Source organism: Ceratotherium simum, chromosome 23, assembly GCF_057802395.1.
Source record: "Ceratotherium simum simum isolate JZ-2026a chromosome 23, ASM5780239v1, whole genome shotgun sequence".
Lineage (NCBI taxonomy): Eukaryota > Metazoa > Chordata > Mammalia > Perissodactyla > Rhinocerotidae > Ceratotherium > Ceratotherium simum.
The window spans coordinates 35,937,996-35,957,930 of record NC_141922.1 but is presented as its reverse complement, the minus strand read 5'-3'; the positions used below and the strand labels follow the sequence as shown (position 1 = coordinate 35,957,930).

General features: G+C 41.5%; 1 protein-coding gene across 1 annotated transcript; it reads left to right on the top strand.

The window, feature by feature from the left end:
- The first annotated feature begins 1,314 nt into the window (after window positions 1–1,314).
- On the top strand, window positions 1,315–12,144 carry CTHRC1 (collagen triple helix repeat containing 1). The gene is made up of 4 exons (XM_004431237.3): window positions 1,315–1,586; window positions 5,497–5,718; window positions 7,741–7,957; window positions 11,987–12,144. Exons 1-4 carry the CDS (start codon window positions 1,434–1,436, stop codon window positions 12,127–12,129), a joined length of 735 nt encoding a protein of 244 aa, XP_004431294.1. The 5' UTR covers window positions 1,315–1,433; the 3' UTR covers window positions 12,130–12,144.
- The last annotated feature ends 7,791 nt before the right edge of the window (window positions 12,145–19,935 follow it).

Sequence of the window (19,935 nt, the reverse complement as noted above, 5' to 3'; positions counted from 1 at the left end):
CTACTTTATATGGGACGCCGCCACAGCAAGGCTTGCCAAGCGGTTCGTCTGTGCGCGCCCGGGATCCCAACCTGTGAACCGCGGGCCGCCGAAGCAGAGCGCGCGCACTTAACCGCTACGCCACAGGGCCGGCCCCTTGAAATTCTTAACAATTTTTTAACAAGGAACCCTGCATTTTTATTTTGCACTGGGCTTTGCATATTATGTTGCCAATCCCGGCTTCAGAACCCATTTGGGCTTTGCTTCTTCTGACAGACAGGAATGAAATTTACCTGTAGTTAGGCACTGGACCAGGAGTGAGCATTCTCAGAACTGCCCTGACCTGCCCTTCTCTTTAATATCCATCTGTTGGCCCACTATAACTTCCTGGAACCTGGCTGGTTCTCTAAGGAGAACCCTGCGGAGCTGAATTTGACCTCAGCAGCACTGCCATTCTGACAGCAACCTCCACGTTGTTACAGGTGTGGCAAGACTTCCGTCCTGCCTGATTCCAGCCAGTGGGTATAGAGAAGCTCCTGCTCCAACCTGACCTTACCTGGTGCCTGGCCTGGTCCCTGAGGATGCTTTCTTCCAAAACGGACCAAGGAGGACAGATGAAAGGAGGGACAGAAGAGGTTAGAGAAAGATAATATCAATCAGAGGTCCAGAATGCTTACTCAAAGGTGAACTTCTCCCACTGAATGTTGCTTAACCTCCCTGGGCTTCAGTTTCCTCGCCTGTGAAGGGGCCAAGCAGAGGAGGTACCAACACCCACAGCACTGCGAGAGGACGGAGGGTATGTGTCAAAGACTTTGCGTGGTTCCTGGAGCTTAGTGTTAGCACTGGTTATGAAACACGGGTTCTTCATCGTTTGGGTCATGGGCCCCCGGGAGAACCTGATGATACCTATGGTTCCTCCCCACTCCCCTCAAAAAATGTCACCTCCCAAAAAAGAGCTTGCTGACGGTGCCAGGGTTTGACAAGATTGACACGGTGCCAAGGTTGAATGCGGTTCCTGGACCCAGGTGAAGGCACGGGTCCCTACAATGTTCATTTAGGCGGTGCTGTCTCCACTCTCATCCTCGAAGCCTCCACCTGTGGCGCCCTGACCCCGGCCACCGGGTCCGACTCTGCAGGCGGCTTCTCCGCGCGGTCTGCACAGCCCCTCGAGGGTCCGGGCGGGCTGAGTGGAGGCCGCAGCAGAGGGCGGGCCCTCCTCTCGGCCCGCCCCTTGTCGGGCTCGGGGTGGGGGGTCCGGCCTATTACGGGTGGAAACTGCGGGTGTCCAGGGGGCGGGAGGGAGCGAGGGAGGGAGGGAGGCGCGCGGGTGAAAGGCGCATTGATGCAGCCTGCGGCGGCCTCCGAGCGCGGCGGGCCCAGACTCTGATCACGTCCCGGCGCCCCGGTCTCCTCCTCCTTGTCCTGCTCCGCGCGTCCCGGGGCCGCCGCGCGCCATGCGCCCCCAGAGCCCCGCCGCCGCCTCCGCGCAGCGGCTCCTCGGCCTCCTGCTGCTCCTGCTGCTGCAGCTGCGGGCGCCGTCGAGCGCCTCCGAGGCCCCCAAGGGGAAGCAAAAGGCGCTGCTCCGGCAGAGGGAGGTGGTGGACCTGGTGAGTCCGGTGGCGGGGACAGAGCCGCGGGCCGCCCCGGGAGGGCGTCGGTCCAGCTGTTGGGGGTGGGGGCGGTCTGTGCAGCTGGGTGTCTGTGTCTTGCGTGCGCCTGGGTGTCCCGCTTTGTCTGAGTCTACGTGTAAGGAAGGACCTGGGCTATGCGTGTAGTGGAGTCCTGGAACTCGCAGGGCAGGCCAAAATGAGAGGGACATCGTGGAGCAGAGATGCGACGTGAGTCGGGTGGGACGCCCCAAATTACAGGGAGTCGCCCAATAATTTCTGGCTTCTGTGTCCCCCCGGGGAGGATGGAAAGAATTAGGGCTACAATGAGAGTAGAATGAAGAGCTTGTGTAGGTTAGAACGTGGGCCTGGGAGCTGCCTGGGAGACCCTGGACTCCCTGGTTCCCTGGGTGGGCCTGGGCCAGGGCCCTGCAACGTGTCCTTTGTTGGGGCTGGTGGCCACGTCTGCCAGTAAGAGAGAATAACAGCCCTCACAGAGCATCCGTCCAACTCTTTGTAACTTGAAGACTGTGAGTCATGTTGGGTCATCTTCCTAGGGAGTATGGACTGCAATTTACTTTGTTGGACGACCACAGCTGGGCCAGGAGTGGTTTAGAGGGTTTAAGGCCGGAAATGGAAAATGAAGGGGCCGGGTACCGACCATCCGGGGACCCATTTCATTGTTCTATTTAGACAGACGGGCAGTCAGTCCTTCCAGATGCCCTGGGTCTTCCGCCTGTGGCCACCAGGTAGGAGCATCACAGCTGAGCTAAGGGAGAAGGCAGTTTCTGGGGTAGCAAATCAATAGCCCAAGTGCTTTCTGCCAGGGCTAATCTGTGGGAGGTCTGTCTGCTTACAGCTCTTTCCCTCTGGACGTCAACAGCCCCAGTGGAGGCAGAGCGGTTCTCTGCCCTGTGGCAAGAGTGATCCTTTCACAACTACCATGATCCTTGGCACATAATACTCTTCAATCCTTAAGCCAATCTTATTTGCAGACAAATATGGTTTATCAGTATTGCAAGACCAAAAAGAGGGGAGCATATTTTGATCAAAACTGTTTTGAATTTGTTAAGCTGCCGTTGTAAACTAGGCTAATAAACCAAGCTCCCTGGCAGCTAGTTCTATACCAGATTCAAAAGCTCTGGAAAAAAATTCCTGCACTTTCACACTGCACTTTTTGGTGACATGCTGTGTAATTTTGCTCCACAAAGCAGACTGTGTGTTCAGGACTGCATTTCTAGTTTAAGTGTCGAAATTGTTAAAAACTGTACCAAGTGAGTGTGGTTCATGTGCAGTTTGCATTTTATGAATTTGTAATTATAATACACAAAATATCCCTTTTCCCCATAAAGCTAGCAATTTTTTTATTTCCCTCCAAGGATTTACAGTACCTGCGGTTTCCCACAACGCCAGCCTAACTTGGAAAAGCTTATTGTGCAGCCAGGCTCAGGTGCATCCTGTAGATTGGATTTGGTTTTGCTGGAGAAAAAAGGTCCACATAGTCATTAAAAAGGTTTCAACACATTCTATAAAGCAACTTCTTTGTACAGGATCTTTCAAAGCATTCCTTTCAAGCTTCCAGCAAGCTCTGCCCCCTGGTGGCCAGTGAAAGAAACAGGGGTTCATTCCGCAGACATTTATTGAACCCCTACCTGGTACTAAGCATGCTGAGTTAGCATTTTAAAGTGAAAGAAGACAGATGTAATACCTGTGGAACCGAATTCAGTAAAATTATGTGGTCTCTGAAATGAAGTTTTTAGATAAAAAGCTGAATAAAGATTCTCAACCATGGCAGTGATAACGTTTTTGGACTAGATAATTCTTTGTTGTGGGGACCATCCTATGCATTGTAGGATATTTAGCAGCATCTCTGGCCTCTACCCACTGGATGCCAATAGCAATCTCCCTTTGAAGTTGTGACAACCAAAAATATCTCCAGACATTTGCCAGTGTCCCTTCAGGGACAAAATTGTCCCTGGTTGAGAACTACTGATATATGGGAAAATAAAACTTTGTGTAGCATCTTGCTCTGAGGGGAAAAATAGTGAAAAAGCTCAATACCAGAAGAAGTCTTATTATTTCTCCCTTCCCACTTGAAATCTATGTCCGAGCATTGCATACATCTGCTAGTGAAAGTGAATGAGATTACTAAAATGAAAATTGTCTAAAATAAACCAAACTATTTCAGAATATTTTATACTTGAGCGTGTCTTCAAATACTTTTGCAATTTTGTTAAATACTTTTATTATTATTTCTCTGGCAGTAAATAAATGGCAGTGTCTCTTTTTTTCTTACATATCAGGAAAATGGCAGTAGTCAAAGTCACAAAAATCATTTATCAAAACAAAGATCAAATTGGTGATGTGAGAAGCAAATTGATTGGCAGAAAATTAAATACATAAGGATCCTCCTAGACAGTGTCATTACTGGATTTTATAATATGACCATGTTTATTCCCAGATGTAGAAATGAAAAGATAAGCTTTGAAGTTCTTTTAATATATAAGGAATCTTGTTTTTTTATTCTTACTGGACGGTATATTTATACAGAATGATAGTAGTGAAGAATTTACCCAAACAGAGGAATGTTAAAGTAAAAATTTAAGTGGATTGGGTTTGAGGTTTGGAGGGTCCTAATACATGGACCAATTCAGGGATAGACACAAGAATGAGACAGATGGAGATCAAAATATCACCTTTACCACTGATCCAACCACATTGGTGTGCGTGGCGTATGTGTTAGCTGGCAGGTTTGCTAATGTTCTCTTCCCCAGGCCCGGAGCCTGGTACGGTCCACCCAAGGGAGTGGACATACTTGCCTAGCGTCACTGCCTCACATGGTCTTGGGGGAGTAATGAGAATAACCACGGCTGACATATGCAGTGCTTACTGTGCGTCAGGCACTGTTCTAGGCACGTTTTATATATTATCTCACTTAAATCTCATACAAACCCTACAAGGTAAGAATATTTATTATTTTCCCCATTTTACAGATAAGGAAATAGGCACTGAAATGTTGAATAACTTGCCCTATCTCACATAGCTAATAAGTGGTGGAGCATAGGATTAAAATCCAGAGAATCTGGCTCTAGAATCCATGCTCTTAACTTCTATATAATACTATTGCCGCCCCCCCAACCAAGAAAAACAAAGAGAATCCTAGCGCTTAAGAGGTTTGGTAGAGTACTGCCACCCTATTGAAGACCATTGGTCACCTCAACCAGGTCATTTACTCTGAGGCTGGAGGCCAGAAGTGCTGCCCTAGTGACACTTCCTCCACATAAAAACAGGGAGGAGAAGCAGGAGGTGTGCATATCCAACTTAGAGATACTGGCAGTGTAAGATAATTATTGACTGGTAGATTATTTTATAATCCAGCTCTAGGAATTTATCTTAGGGAAATAATTCAAAAGAAGAAAAAAGCTATATGGATGAAGATTTTCATTTCATTAATATTGATAGAACAAATAGAAATAACCTAAGTATCCCAAAATAGTGCAGTGTTTGCATAAAATTTTAAAAGTATGGTTCTGAAATCCAAGTCCCTTTACAACATATAGGGCTAGAAGAAAAAAGCAGCATATCAAATTATGTCCGCCTTGGAATAAAGCTATGTAAAAATTGCTTTTAATGGGCAGTAGAAAAAAGCAGGCAAATGAAAACATTTTGTCTTCTTCTTTGATGTGTGTGTGTGTAAAGTCTGTGCAATAAAAAGAATAGGAAAGAAATCTCAATATCTTGGAAGTAACTTTAAAATCAATTCTCTATAATAACTTATTTAGAACATGGGCAAGTGGTGTGAAGAGATTCTTGACTCCAAAGGCTCAAAATAGAAGCAATTCTAATCAGATTGAGTCTTTGAATCTTAAATGGTGAGAGATCCCCCCCCCCTTTCCTTTTTTTGCTGTAGTATAATGGAATGTGCTTACAAGGGCCTGCAGGGGTACCTGGGCGAGACGGGAGCCCTGGGGCCAATGGCATTCCTGGTACCCCTGGGATCCCAGGTCGGGATGGATTCAAAGGAGAAAAGGGGGAATGCCTGAGGGAAAGCTTCGAGGAGTCCTGGACACCTAACTACAAGCAGTGTTCGTGGAGTTCGCTGAATTATGGCATAGATCTTGGGAAAATTGCGGTAAGTGAAGTCTGAATTATTTTAAAATTGAAGCAAAACTTAAGGGTTTGCATAGTTGAGTGTTAATTTTTGGTGAGATTTTATTTTATTTTTACTAAAAGACTTTTTTAAAAATTAACAAGTAGGTACCATGTGACTTTTAACTTAAAATTAATGAAAAAAATTGATAACATGTCAGAGTTAATTTTATAAAGGTATTTCTAAGACAAATAAATTACTATATTGTTTTAACCTTAATAATACCTAAAATAACTTACTGTTTTTTGTTTTTTGGTTTTTTTGGTGAGAAAGATTAGCCCTGAGCTAACATCTGTTGCCAATCCTCCTCTTTTTGCTGAGGAATATTGGCCCTGGGCTAACATCCGTGCCCATCTTCCTCTACTTTATATGTGGGATGCCGCCACAGCATGGCTTGACAAGCAGTGTGTAGGTCTGCACCTGGGATCCGAACCTGTGAACCCCAGGCTGTCAAAGCGGAGCACACGAACTTAATCACTACACCACTGGGCCAGCCCCAGCTTACTATTTTTTAAAAAATGCAAACAGAAAGGGAGAGCATAGATGCCTGTGTTGGACAGTAAACAACGTTCCAATCTTGTTCTACAGTGAATTTAAATTTGAATTAGTTTAAGAAATTCTGCTGTGGCTCCAGACATAGAGGTGGGAAGAAATTTCCAAGAAATTACCACATGATAGCAATTATCTAGAAGTGGGAAGTCCATTGGTATTTGTCCTTATTCTGGGTTGCAGGCCCAGCTTAAAACTGCTAAGCTTAAGAGAAGTGGAATGGACCAGAAATGTACTACAGTGACCATTTAAAATTATTCTGCAACATTTAGGGGGAAAAAATTATTTAAAATGACCTGTCTGGCAATGCATTTTGATTAATGATTCAGTCATTTTGAGTAATGTTTGCTTCAAAAGTAACTGGCAAGTCAACTGAGATGGCATCAAGTTGAAGAGGTTTGTGCTATTTCTAAGCCTCTTTGTTCTTTTCTTGACCGACTCTCTACGTGGTTCCATATCTGCAATAAATTGTTACTTAATATTAACCACTACTACCACCAGGCAAATAGAAGGGATTTTATTTTTATAAAACGCTAAGGTTTTAAGATGCAATTTGTGTATTATCCCTGCGCCTCATCTCAGCTCTTTAATGTCTGCTCTATTATCCATTAAAATATTTGAGACTGTCTTGGTTTGATTTTTGTGTGATAGAATTTCCATATAGCTTCCATAATTTTGGTGACTCTGACCATTTTTATTTTCATATGTGATTTCTTAGAAAGCATTTTATTAAAATGTTGCCTCCTTCTTAAACATCTGACATTGACACTAGTTGCTTTTTTATAGTTTGTCAAAAGTTGCTGAGTTCTCTAAAAGCTAGCTCTGTGGACTCTGAATTATTAATATGTTCCTTTTAGCAGTGGTCAGAATGGATTTGGGAGCCTTATGCAAATAAAAGATAGTGGGACCATGAGCCAATAGACAGACAAAATTTTTCAGACCAATTAGAGAAAAAAACCCTGGGCCTTATCATTGTGTCATACAGGTATACTGTTTGCTATTGCTCAAAAAGAAACAGGTCAAGAGTAAATGTACATGCACAGTGCTAGTCTAGGATGTAAGTTTCACGGGGCAGGGATTCTGTTTTGTTTACTGCTGTATCTGTAGCATCCAGCACATAGGGCTCAGGAAATATTTTTGGAATGGATAAAGAAGTAAATATATAGATTGGTTTGGTCTAAAATACTGAAAACTGGCTGGTTTTGGTAAAACTGAAAGATACATTCAATGGGGTGATTAATTCTAAGAATGCCATAATTTGATTTTCTTAGCGTTCCTAATATCAGAGTCTCTTATCTACCTTGCAGAGAATCTCCCTCCCTCTATAAAAGTTAAGCTTTTTAATTGCAGTTTGGGGGAAAAGGATAGTTAAATAAAAATCACAATACAATTTGAAAGCATCTTTTTAATTGAAATTGAAAATGCTAATTAAACCCTGTTTCTGTGTTGTGATAGGAGTGTACATTTACAAAGATGCGTTCGAACAGTGCTCTGCGAGTTTTGTTCAGTGGCTCACTGCGGTTAAAATGCAGAAACGCCTGCTGTCAGCGTTGGTATTTCACTTTCAATGGAGCTGAGTGTTCAGGACCTCTTCCCATTGAAGCCATAATTTATTTGGATCAAGGAAGCCCCGAAATGAATTCAACAATTAATATTCATCGCACTTCTTCTGGTACGTAGAATAGTGACACTGCAGAATGTGCCTCATGTCTTTAGAGACCAAAGATTAGTTTTGCGTCCACTATCATGTCAGGTCATAGCAAGTTTTCTGTCCATAATTCTCCATCCTGGTTGCACTTCAGAATTTCCAATGGATCTTTAAAAAAAAAAAGTAGATGTCTGGATCCCATCTCTGACTGAATCAGAAACTCAGGGGGTAAGACCCCAGCATTTGTATTTTTTAAAAGATCCCCAAGGTTGAAAATAACCGAGTTAGAGGAAATGGCAAAACAGCCAATAATGCCATAGAGCAGTGGTTTTCAACCTTGTCTACACATTGGGCTCATCTGGGGAACTTGAAAACATCCCCGTGCCTAGGTACCACCCCTCCAGGGAGTCTGACTTAGGGGGTCTGGGGGGCAGCCTAGGCACTGGGACTTCCAAAATCTAATGTTCAGCCAGGGTTGAGAACCACTATCTTAGATTGATAAGGAGGCTGTTTTCTCTGCCTTGTCGTTTAAAAGGGTAGATACAGTCTGCTGGATTTGTAAAAGAGAAAATTTCTATATTGTTCCTGCATCCTCTGTTTGTTTCTTCCTAGTATGAGAGAAAAGACGTTTAGTTAAACCAGTGGTCACTTAAGCTGTAAGAAAAAGAAATATTGGTTTGTTTTGTTCTGTTTTAAGGTTCATTTAAGAAAGTTTAGAAGATACCAAAAAGTAGAAGGGGAAAAAAACTACCTATGAGTGTTATAACCCAGAGACACCACTATCAATATTTGGCTGCCAGCCATTTTGGTTTCTTGAGTTGCTGTGGGGGTGACACACATGGCAGCACATGCTGGGAGAATCACTGGCTTCATTTCCCTGATTTCTTGAAGGGATTTCTCACTAATCTTGTACTTAAAAATGGGCAGAGGGAGGGGCCCACCTGGTGGCATAGCGGTTAAGTTCGCTCACTCCGCTTTGGTGGCCCGGGGTTTGCAGTTTCGGATCCCGGGCGTGCAGCGACGCACCGCTTGTCAAGCCATGCTGTGGCGGCGTCCCATATAAAGTGGAGGAAGATGGGCACGGATGTTAGCCCAGGGCCGGTCTTCCTCAGCAGAAAAAGAGGAGGATTGGCAGATGTTAGCTCAGGGCTAATCTTAATCACAATAAATAAATAAATAAATAAAAAATGGCAGAGGGAAGAGAAGAGATCTCCCCTACTGTTAACCAGAGGGAATTATATTTCAGCATTCTTTGGGGGTCCAAGTCAGATACTGAACCTGAAAACTAATATAGCACATTTATCCCTAAGAAATCGAGGGCATCCTTTCAACTTTCTTCCTCAAATCCCCACAATATCCTCGAGATATAAAGAGGGTATTTTAACCCCCTCCCTTTGCACATAGAGAGGCCCAGGGAAATAAAGTGTTTCACCCAGGACAGTGGAATCAGTGCTCAGGAGAGCAGAGATCAGAGCCATGCTCTCTTATCTCCCCAGCCCTCTCTTTGATCAAACTAAGTAGCCTTTTCACTAAGTCCTCAGATACATGTCCTGGAAAGGAAGATGTGCTTTCCATCTGAGAAGCAGTCTTGTCTCTAAAATAAGAAAAATCTAGGTATAAAATATAAAATGTGATTAGGAAGTGATATGTTTAGATCATAGTTGATATAAGCAACTTACCTTCTATTAAGTTATCTTTATGGTGTGTGTGTTAATATCTTGCTCTAACGGAAACCCTAAAGCCCAGGAACTGTAACCTATACATGCATATACTTTATAAATTATTCAACAGAGCATTTCCCAACCATGGTTTTGAAACTTAACAGTTGGGTAGAATGTCAGAAGTAATTTGTCATTCATAACAGTTTTTGTATTAAGATGAATTGAAGGTTACCTCTATAATAAAAGCATTTTCCCTTACACACTGATGCTCTCTCTTGAGGGAAAGGAAGGGGGATGCACTTATAGTTAGCACATCAGAGGATGACTTAAAGCCTTGGGTGTGCCCATGGGAGTTTGACAGACATTTGAATGTCATCCTGTTACCCGGGTCTAGGAGGAAAACAGATTGAGAACCCCTAATCCAACATATTTTAGGTGCTTAATAAGCTGCAATACTACCTTATTGCAGCATAAATGTTCATTCATTCAAAAGACATCATTTCGTTTGTTAAAGACCATGAAGTGACCATTGGACTCTCTCCGTGTAAGGCTGACGCTAGACCTGAGCTTATCTGACGTCCTGCAGGGTGAAGTGAACGTTTCTAGGCTGTGGATGTCAAGACCTCAGAAAACATGAGTATTTCTGGGCATGCTCACCTGGCGTGGTACTGAGAATACTGGATTAAATGGAATTATGGGCACACTGCTTAGTTCTCCCAACTTTGAAAGGGACGTGAACCAGAGCTAGGTCCCTGAATTCTGAGAGACTTGCCTTAGAGTCACTGATGCGACAGCTAATGGAAGCCGACTGCTTCGGGCCTGCATCCCCGAGGCTCTGCTGCAACGCGCTAACCTCAGCCAAATAGGAAACCCAACCAGTCACATGAGGTCATCCCTACACGACTTATATGTCAGCACTCATTTTCTTAAAGAATCGGCCAACCTGTGGTTCCTTTTCTCCCTGATACATCAAAAGGGCTGTATCTTTTTGCCTGTTAAAATGACCAATGGGGGAATTTTTTTTTAATGTAGAACAAGAACCTTGGTAAGATGGACAGCAAGTTGTGTATTAGAATGTGAAAGTCCAGAGGACCTGAGAAAGGGTATATATTTATAAAGCATAAGAACACGGAGGAAAAGCAGGATTTTTGTTTTCTCACTGTGGCGAAATTCTGTGTAAAATGGGATTCCCAGATTGAAGGACTGGCATAATGATTGTGCTAGAATTTCTTTTAATATTATAAAAGTCCTTTCTTCTACTTGAATACCATCAAATGTACAGGTAAGTGTTGGAAAGGGCTTTCTTTAAAAAAAGACTTACATATCAAATCAAAGTCTTTGCTTCTAAAAGTGTAGGCTTCCTTTGTTTAGTCAAATAAATTGCTTTTTGTTTTAGGTTATTTCTGTAACTAAATGAATTCTGGTTTTATGGTTGAAACCTTTAAGAAAACCGCCTGTTAAGCTTATATCATAGAATGGATATTTATACAGATCTTCCTCAGTTTCCGATGGGGTTACGTCCTGATAAACCTGATAAATTGAAAATATCCTAAGTCAAAAATGCATTTAACACATCTCACCTACTGAACATCATAGCTTAGCCTAGCCTACCTTCAGTGTGCTCAGAACACTTACATGAGCCTACAGTTGGGCAAAATCATCTAACGCAAAGCCTATTTTATAATAAAGTGTTGAATATCTCATGTAATTTATTGAATACTGTACTGAAAGTGAAAAACAGAATGATTATATGGGTACAGAGTGGTTGTAAGTGTATCGGTGTTTACCCTCATGATTGCGTGGCTTACTGGGAGCCCAGCATCACAAGAGAGCATCTACAGCATATCACTAGCCTGGGAAAAGATCAAAATTCGAAGTATGGTTTCTACTGAGTGTGTATCGCTTTCCCACCATTGCAAAGTCAACAAATTGTAAGTCAAACCATTGTAAGATGAGGACTGTCTATACATCTTTAAAAAATATTTATGTACTAATTCAGAAAAAGAGAACTTATCTTTATGAAACCCTCATCAAGTATTAGGATTTTTTTTTTTTTTAAAGATTTTATTTATTCATTTTTTTCCCCCCAAAGCCCCAGCAGATAGTTGTATGTCATAGGTTCACATCCTTCTAGTTGCTGTACGTGGGACTCGGCCTCGCGCTGGACGGAGAAGTGGTGCCTTGGGGCGCGCCCGGGATCCGAACCCGGGCCGCCAGCATCAGAGCGCGCGCACTTAACCGCTAAGCCACGGAGCCGGCCCTAGTATTAGGATTTTTAAATCACTGTACATTAAATAGATTTATAATCTAGCTTGCTAAAGTAATAAAATTTAACTAAAAGTTTTTGCTCTTTCTTCTCAAGAGAGATGTAACTTTCATCTTTGTTTTGCAGTGGAAGGACTTTGTGAAGGAATCGGGGCCGGATTAGTGGATATTGCTATCTGGGTTGGTACTTGTTCAGATTACCCAAAAGGAGACGCCTCTACTGGATGGAATTCAGTGTCTCGAATCATTATTGAAGAACTACCAAAATAAATTCTTTAATTTTCATTCCCTACCTCTTTTTTATTATACCTTTGAATGGTTCATTTTAGTGACACTTTATATAATTTTTGTGTATACATCTGAAAGAAAAACAAAACTAACATGTTTACATACCAAAGTGTGATTTCACACTGTATTTAAATCCAGTATTATTCATTTTCCTTCAATCAAAAATGGTTTCAGGATTTTGTAGTTGATTAGAATACTTTCTTCATATTCCCATTCCCTGAACCTATAATTTGGAATGTCATTGTGGTCTTTAAATTTTTCCTATTCTCTTAGTATAGCAATTTTTAAAATATAAAAGCTACCAGTCTTTGTACAAGTTGTAAATGTTCAGAATTGTTTTATATCTGTGAAATAAAACTTATTTCAAACAACTTTAATATCTTTAACCTAGTTGCCACTAAAATTACAGCTTCTAGTACTTTATATCTGAAAAGTTGAGTACAAACCTAATTTTGTATTTATCCATTTAACAATCATTAAATTTTAGTACATGTATAGTACTGTTCCATATTTTGAGGGATACAAAGAGAAAGGGGTAATTATGTGTCAGTAAATACACTAGCACTTTAGGAATTTTATCTTTATTTAACAGAGAGTAAAAAGGCATGGACTCTGGTCCACCAAATTGCATTTGATAAGGAGGCTAAGATACATACAAAAATAACAATAAGGATTAATATGTTGATTGCCATAAAAGTTATTGAAGCGGGTGGTATAATTCAAAGGAAGATCTATCACTCCTGGCTGAAATGATCAGAAAGAATTCATGATGAAGGAAGTACAGATATAAGACTATTAAAGTAAATCCTGGGCTTGAATTGGAAATATCAGTATGAACTCATAAAGTACTTTATCTTAAATAAAGCTATGAAACAATAACAACATAATCTTCTAGCTCTGTGTACTGAGAAGGCCTAGAAACAATGACTGACCTAGTAATGCCCATATTATGATCTCTACATACCATTTCCTACTAAAAGGAACTAAGGTTCTTTGAAGAAATGGGTGATCTCAGCTCTGGGGCAGGACACGTACAATATGAGCCTGCAACACCTTGGCGTACTAGAAAAGAAGGCAACTATGAAAGACAGCTCAAAAGGATCCAAGAGCCAACTTGAATTGGTTTCCACTGGCAAAGATGATGCGATTTAAGCACCAATAAAGATAATAACTGGAATGGTCTGAAACACATCCAATATATTTAAATATATGAGTTCATAATGATATTAAAATAAAATTCATTGGTCAACTTAGAGGATGCCAGCAAATTATTACTTTAAAAGCTGGTAAATAGAAAAAACCAAGCATTTATTCTGCTTTCTCTATATGAACTATATTTCTGGGTAACCAAATTGTTGATGAATGGAAATTTCTCTTTGTAGAAGAGTGTGTGTGTATATGTGTGTCTGTATTTTATAGTAATATCGTATATTAGTATAGATAACAAATGAAGAAAGAGTGATAGAATATCACCCTTTTCCAAACCCTCATAAATTAAGAGATCTAGCAGTGATCGTCAACGGCTGATAACATTCCAAAAAGACAGACCAGACTATGTGCCTCCAAATGAAAGTACATAACACCACTCAAGAAGTTTTGCCAAGAAACAATCAAACTTGGATCTGATTTAGCCTCCAGATATAACCATGAAATTTAAGGAAATACAGGGGATAGAAGAACATGTTAATTGACATAAAGGGTTATAATCAGCAAATCCAGCCTGTGGGAAATTTGAAAGACAACTTAGTTTCTTCAACAAATAAATTGCAAGAAAAGAGAAAGAGAGAAAAAAACATATGGATTAAAAGATGTAGTATCATATCAACCCATTTCAATGTTTGGACTCTATTTGGATGCTTGAGATAGTTGAGGACATTTGAACATGGACTGGATATTTGATATTAAATGATTACATATTTTTTAGGTATGATAATGGTATTATGGTTATTTTTAAATACTGCTTATCTTTTAGAGATACTGAAATATTTAAGATAAAGTGATATGATATCTGGAATTTGCTTCAAAATGATCTGGAAAGGAAAAGTGGGTGAGTGGGGGTCTAGATGAAATAATGTTGCAGATAGGTTGAAGTTAACCATGGGTAAAAATTTTGATAAATGGGCACTGGGATTAAGGAAGTTTTAGGTGGGGACAAGAACATTAGCTAAGACCTCTTTGCGTTGGTGCAGACTGTGAAGATATTTGTGTCCCACGTGAATACCTACCAAAGGGCATCCACTGCAGAGGAGGCTCTCAATAATGAAGTGGACAAAATACCATGCTGTGGATGTCAGTCAGCTTTTTTCCCCAGCCACTCCAGTGCTAGTTCAATGGACCCATGAACAAAGAGGCCACAGTGGCAAGGAAGGAGGTTATGTATGGATTCAACAACATGGAATTTCCCTTACTAAGGCTGGCCTGGCTAGCACTACTGCCAAGTAGAGACCAACATTGAGTCCCTAATATGGCACCATTCCCTGGGAGGACAAGCCAGCCATATTAGACCTCTTCTATCATGGAGGAGCAGAGATTTGTTCTCATGGAAACAGACATATATTCTGAATACAGATTTGCCTTCCCTGCCTGTAACGCTTCTGCCAGCATTACCATCCATGGACTCAGAATGCCTTATCCACGGTCGTGGCATTCACAGCATTGCTTTTGATCAAGAAACTTCATTTCACAGCAAAGAAGTGCAGCAGTGGAGCTCACTCCATGGAATTAACTGGTCTTACCACATACCCCCATTACCTGGAAGTGGCAGGGCTAAAAGAAAGGTGAAATTGCTTATTAAGGACTCATTATGGTACTAGTTGATACATAACATCCTGAAAGAAAGGGGTTCTGTCTTACAGAGTGCAGTATATGCTTTGGGTGAGAAAGCATTATACGGTGTTAGCTCTTCTATAGCCAGAATACAAGCGGTAGAAATGGGAGTGGCTTCTCTCACTATTAAACCTATAACCCACTTGCAGATTTTTTGCTTCGTGTCCTGGCAACTTTGAGCTCTACTGATTTGGAGATCGTAGTATCCAAGAGGGGAATGCTTCCAACAGGAGACACAACAATGGCTCCACTGAAATGGAAGATGAGATTGTGTATTATTTTCATATTGGCTGCATATCAAATTACCACAAATCCAGTGGCTTAAAACAACACAAATTTATTTATCTCATGGTTTCTGTGAGTCAAGGGTCTAGGTACAGGTTAGCTGAATCCTCTGCTCAGGGTATCACCAGGCTGAAATCAAAGCGTTGACTGGGACTGTGATCTCATCTGAGGCTCAGGATCCTCTCCTCACTTCATGTGGCTGTTAGCAGAATTCAATTCCTTGCAGCTGTATTATTCAAGTCCGTTTTCTTGCCGTCAGCTGAGGACTGCTCTCAGATCCCAGAGGTTGCTCTCAGGTCCTTGCCACATGGCCTCTCCTCTTACAACATGGCTGTTTTTCTCCCAGACCAGCAAGAGAACTCTTCTGCTTTTAAAAGACTTGCCTGATTAGGTAGGTTGGACCTACCCAGGATAACCTCCCTGTGGATTATAGTCAACTGATTAGGGACTCTAATTACACTTGCAAAATTCCTTTTGCCATATAACATAATCATGAAGGTGATATCCAGTTGTATTTACAGGTCCCAACAATGCTCAGGGGGAAATTATACAGGGTGTGTACCCCAGGGGACAGGAACCATGGGGTCCATCTTAGAATTCTGCCTACCACAGACTGCCACCTTGCCATTTTGCACTCCTTATACCACTGACCCAACAGGTGAAAAACAGAAGGTTAATCTATTGGCTATAGTGATTGATCCCAATTACCAAGGGAAATTGGTTGCTGCTACAGTGGAAGCAAGGAGGACCATGTCTGGAACCCAGGAGATTTTCTGAGGTTCCTCTTAGTACTTCCAAGGCAACAGTAAAGGTTGATGGAAAACTACAAGAACCAGAAAAAGGCAGGATGATTGAGGATTCAAATGCTTCAGGAAGAAAGGTTTGGATCATTCCACCAGGTAAAGAACCCAGAGCTGTGGGTTCTGGCTGTGGGCAAGGAAAATATGGAATAGGTAAGTGAAGGTGGAAGCCACAGATATCAACCATAATCGTGACAAATGACAGAAACCAGGACTGTGGTAGCTTTGCATATTTTCTCCGTTATATGCATGCATTTATTTATATATGCTAATCCTTTTCTTCCATCCTCGTCTTCCCATTTTTATTTTATATAGAAGTTGGTGGAGGTCAACTTTACAATACAGTCTTTAGTTAACAGAATATTCAGTGGGACCATGACTGAATGTGAGGAGTAATTAATATAGCCAGCAATGGGTTAAGTGACTGTTGGGGCTTTGTGTCTTTTCACTTGTAAGAAGGGCAAGAACTTCACTTATCAGAAGGATAGCTGCATCTTGCTAGGCTAAAATATCGACTTAATTGCTTTGTTGTTATGCAGGAATTCAAATGTTGTAGAAGGGTGCATACGGAAGCTGAGTAGTCAAAGGGGTCGACTGAGCCACTTATCAATTTATTGACCCTCAACTCCAAATTCATCCTTCAGTACCTGCTCTGTGATAATGCACTGGACTCGAAGCATTTCTCCTTTTGAATGAGCATATTAAGTAGAGGATACTGGAGAGACACTGCAGGAGGAAAGAAGCTTCTCTTCCTGGTTTTGGTGTACTGAAATTTGCTTTCTCTTGCTCCTGCTGCATGATGTGTCAGTGGTGTGTGTGTGTTTGTGTGTGTGTGTGGACACCTGGCAGTGCTTTGCTCCAGTTGCACACCCAGAATGCACAGTCTGTCAGCAACCTCACAGCCCCAGCCCAGGTGGCCTGGGATCACCTTACTGCAGTCTTCTTGAGAGGGACACCACATGCTCCTGGCCTCCTGCTTGTAGCAGTGCCCTGGACTCCCCAGCATGCCCACCCAGCCGTCTCAGTTTGCCTTCCCTCTAGAGGGTTATTCCTGAGGCCTTTCCAGTGTGGACAAGGTCTGCTCCTGGCTTTGCACCTGCAGAAACGTCTTAACTCCCTTGGCAACCTGTTCACCAGCCTGGGCTTGCCTGTGTGCCAGAGGATCATTTCCTGTTTATCACATGATTCTAAACCAGCTCTGGCCCAGGCAAACCAGCACTTTCTCACCACCTAGTGTTCTGCAACCACACCCTCTCCAATGAAGTCTGAATGCCAGAGGGGATCCTCTTTCAAGCTCGTCCTTCCTTGGATACTCTCCCTCAGCCCTAGGGTTCCGTTTAGAATTCTCTTAACATATTTACATTACTCTATCCTAGCTGAACAATTCTTTAAGCTTCTCCTGGCTAAATTTCTGTGTGTTCTGTCTCCTGGTTGGACCTAGATTGACAGAGGCGTGATTACTTGATTGATGAGTTTGTGACAAGGAAGTGAGCATGAGTAGCACTTTCTCTCATCTCTCTTTGGGAATAAGCTGCTCACAGAAAGTGTGCATTCTGCCCCATTCTTCCTTGCCACGAGGCAAGGCTGTAAAATAGTCTGGGTCTAGTGTTGTCTGTGGCTGGATGGGTGTGTCTGAATGATTCTGGGGCTTAGTATAAGGAAGCCCACTTTTACACGATATAAGACTCATTCTCTAATTTCAGCCGTATCATTAATAAAGATCATATTTCATGCTCCACTTATCTCTTGTTTTGTCTATTTCTGAATTAGTTTAGAAACTGGGTGGGAAAGAGGTTAATGTGAATTGTTAACAAAAGCAGCCTTTTGACATGTTGAGTGTTAACTGGTTTCATCACTTTCTAGTCTTGAGTAGAATAAGCCTAATGTCATAATTAATATATACTGAAATTTAATATAAACACACAATCCTGTAATATTTGATGTCAGAAAATATACTAGGGACAACTTTCAAATCATCCAACTTTTGTACAGTGGGCCTTCTACATAAGCAGATTTTAGTTATTTTTCTAAGTTTACTGGTGAACCTTCTTTTATGCTTTTCATAGTCAGTTGAATAATCTCTAATTTTTACAAACACTAAATAACTTACTGTTTTTCTGTAAAACTAAAAACATTTTAAAGAACCTATACGACACATGTAAAGGTCCCAAAGTGCTCACTTTTCATAAAGGCGACAGCAATATCCATAGAAACGAGAGTTCACCAACATCATGACAGCTGATGGGAAAGTGATATATAGACTTTAGGGTCTATACAGATTCTGTGTCAGCTAAGAAGCTTTCGGTCGCAGCAAGTAATAGAAAAACCCAATTGAGAATGGCTTAAAAAATAGAGGAAATTTATCCGTTCACTCAATTGAAAACTACAGAGGTACATGTTGCTAGGGGTGAGAATTGATCCAGAATCTCATATAATAAGATTTAGGACCCAGTTTCTTTCTTTCAAATTTTTATTGTCATTTCCTTGGTGTTGACTCCATTTTGGACACACTCACTCCCCTCAATACATGATCCTAAATTGGCTTTGAGGAGCTCTGAGAATTATATGAGTCTTCATTCATGAAACAGCAAAGAGAGAATCTATGTCAGTACACTCAGAAAAAAATGTCTTTAAGAGTCATTCTGACTGGACCAGCTTAGGTAACTGTGCCAATTCCAAACCACTCACTATGAACAGAGATGGCACAGTCAGATTGGCTCTGCTAATTAGGGCCTTCCTCTGGGGCAGGTGAGGCACATTCCATTTAAATCACAAAGGTAAGAATGGAGGGAGGGGTACGTTCTGAAAAGAAATTCAGGCTATTACTCCAAGAAGGAAGAGAAAAAGATGCCGGGCAGCCAATAACTGGTATTCATTAGAGATACTTCCAGACTCTATTTTCTATTTACTCAGAAAGAAATTTAAGACCTTAAGTAACCCAAAACTTCACATATTTTCTGCATGTTACCTAACACTTTTTTAGAAAACAGACATAAAGGTTAAATAAATCATTTCACAGTATTTTATTTAAGTAATTTTATAATCACTAAAGAGACCCTGCAATGAAAGTGGTATTACACACTTTATCTGGAGGATTTTAAATTCAGTAAAGGGTCCACATTCAAAAGAAAATCCTCCCTCTGATAAAACATGAACTCAAACATACTTTTTAGTTGATATCCCTTTTTTAGTGTGGTGTTTAAAAAACAACTTTCTAAAATCGCCAGACCACAAAAGCACATATTGAAACATAACAGCCTTCTTTTCACAAGGCATGGCACCCATCATTATCTTGGATCACATTCTACATGTTCCTTCTCCGGTGCCAAGCTCCAGCAAGCTTTTTTTTTTTGGCCTGTATCTTAATCTTCAAGCATTCTCCCTACAATTATATTCTGGCTTTCCCTTTGCCCACCTCCCCCACTTCTACTCCTTCCTAGACTCCCAGTACTTTTTTTAAGCTCAAGTTCTTTACCTTTCCTTCATCTGCTGAAATCCAAGAGCCTATAGTGAAACGAATACTTGCAGTTTGCCCCGCCTGTTCGGCTGCTTGCAATCTGTCTGCAGCCTCTATAACTTAAAGCCGCTTAAAGTTATCAGTGGCATTAATCTTCATCCTACTGAAGTATTTACATGGTTGATAACCCCTTCTTTTTGAGTTTGCTCCTCTTATCTGGTCTTCTTGTTACCCCTAAGATGTAGCCAAGTCTTTCTGTTCTAGTAATGATTCTCACTTCTCTTTTATCCACCAAACAAAACCCAAACACGTTTAGTAAGGGTCTGAGAATTCTCATTTTCTGGGCCCAATCTTTCAGCTTTCTCTTCTACTTCTTCCTTTCATTACATTGATTGACAACTCACCGCTCGAGACATGTCA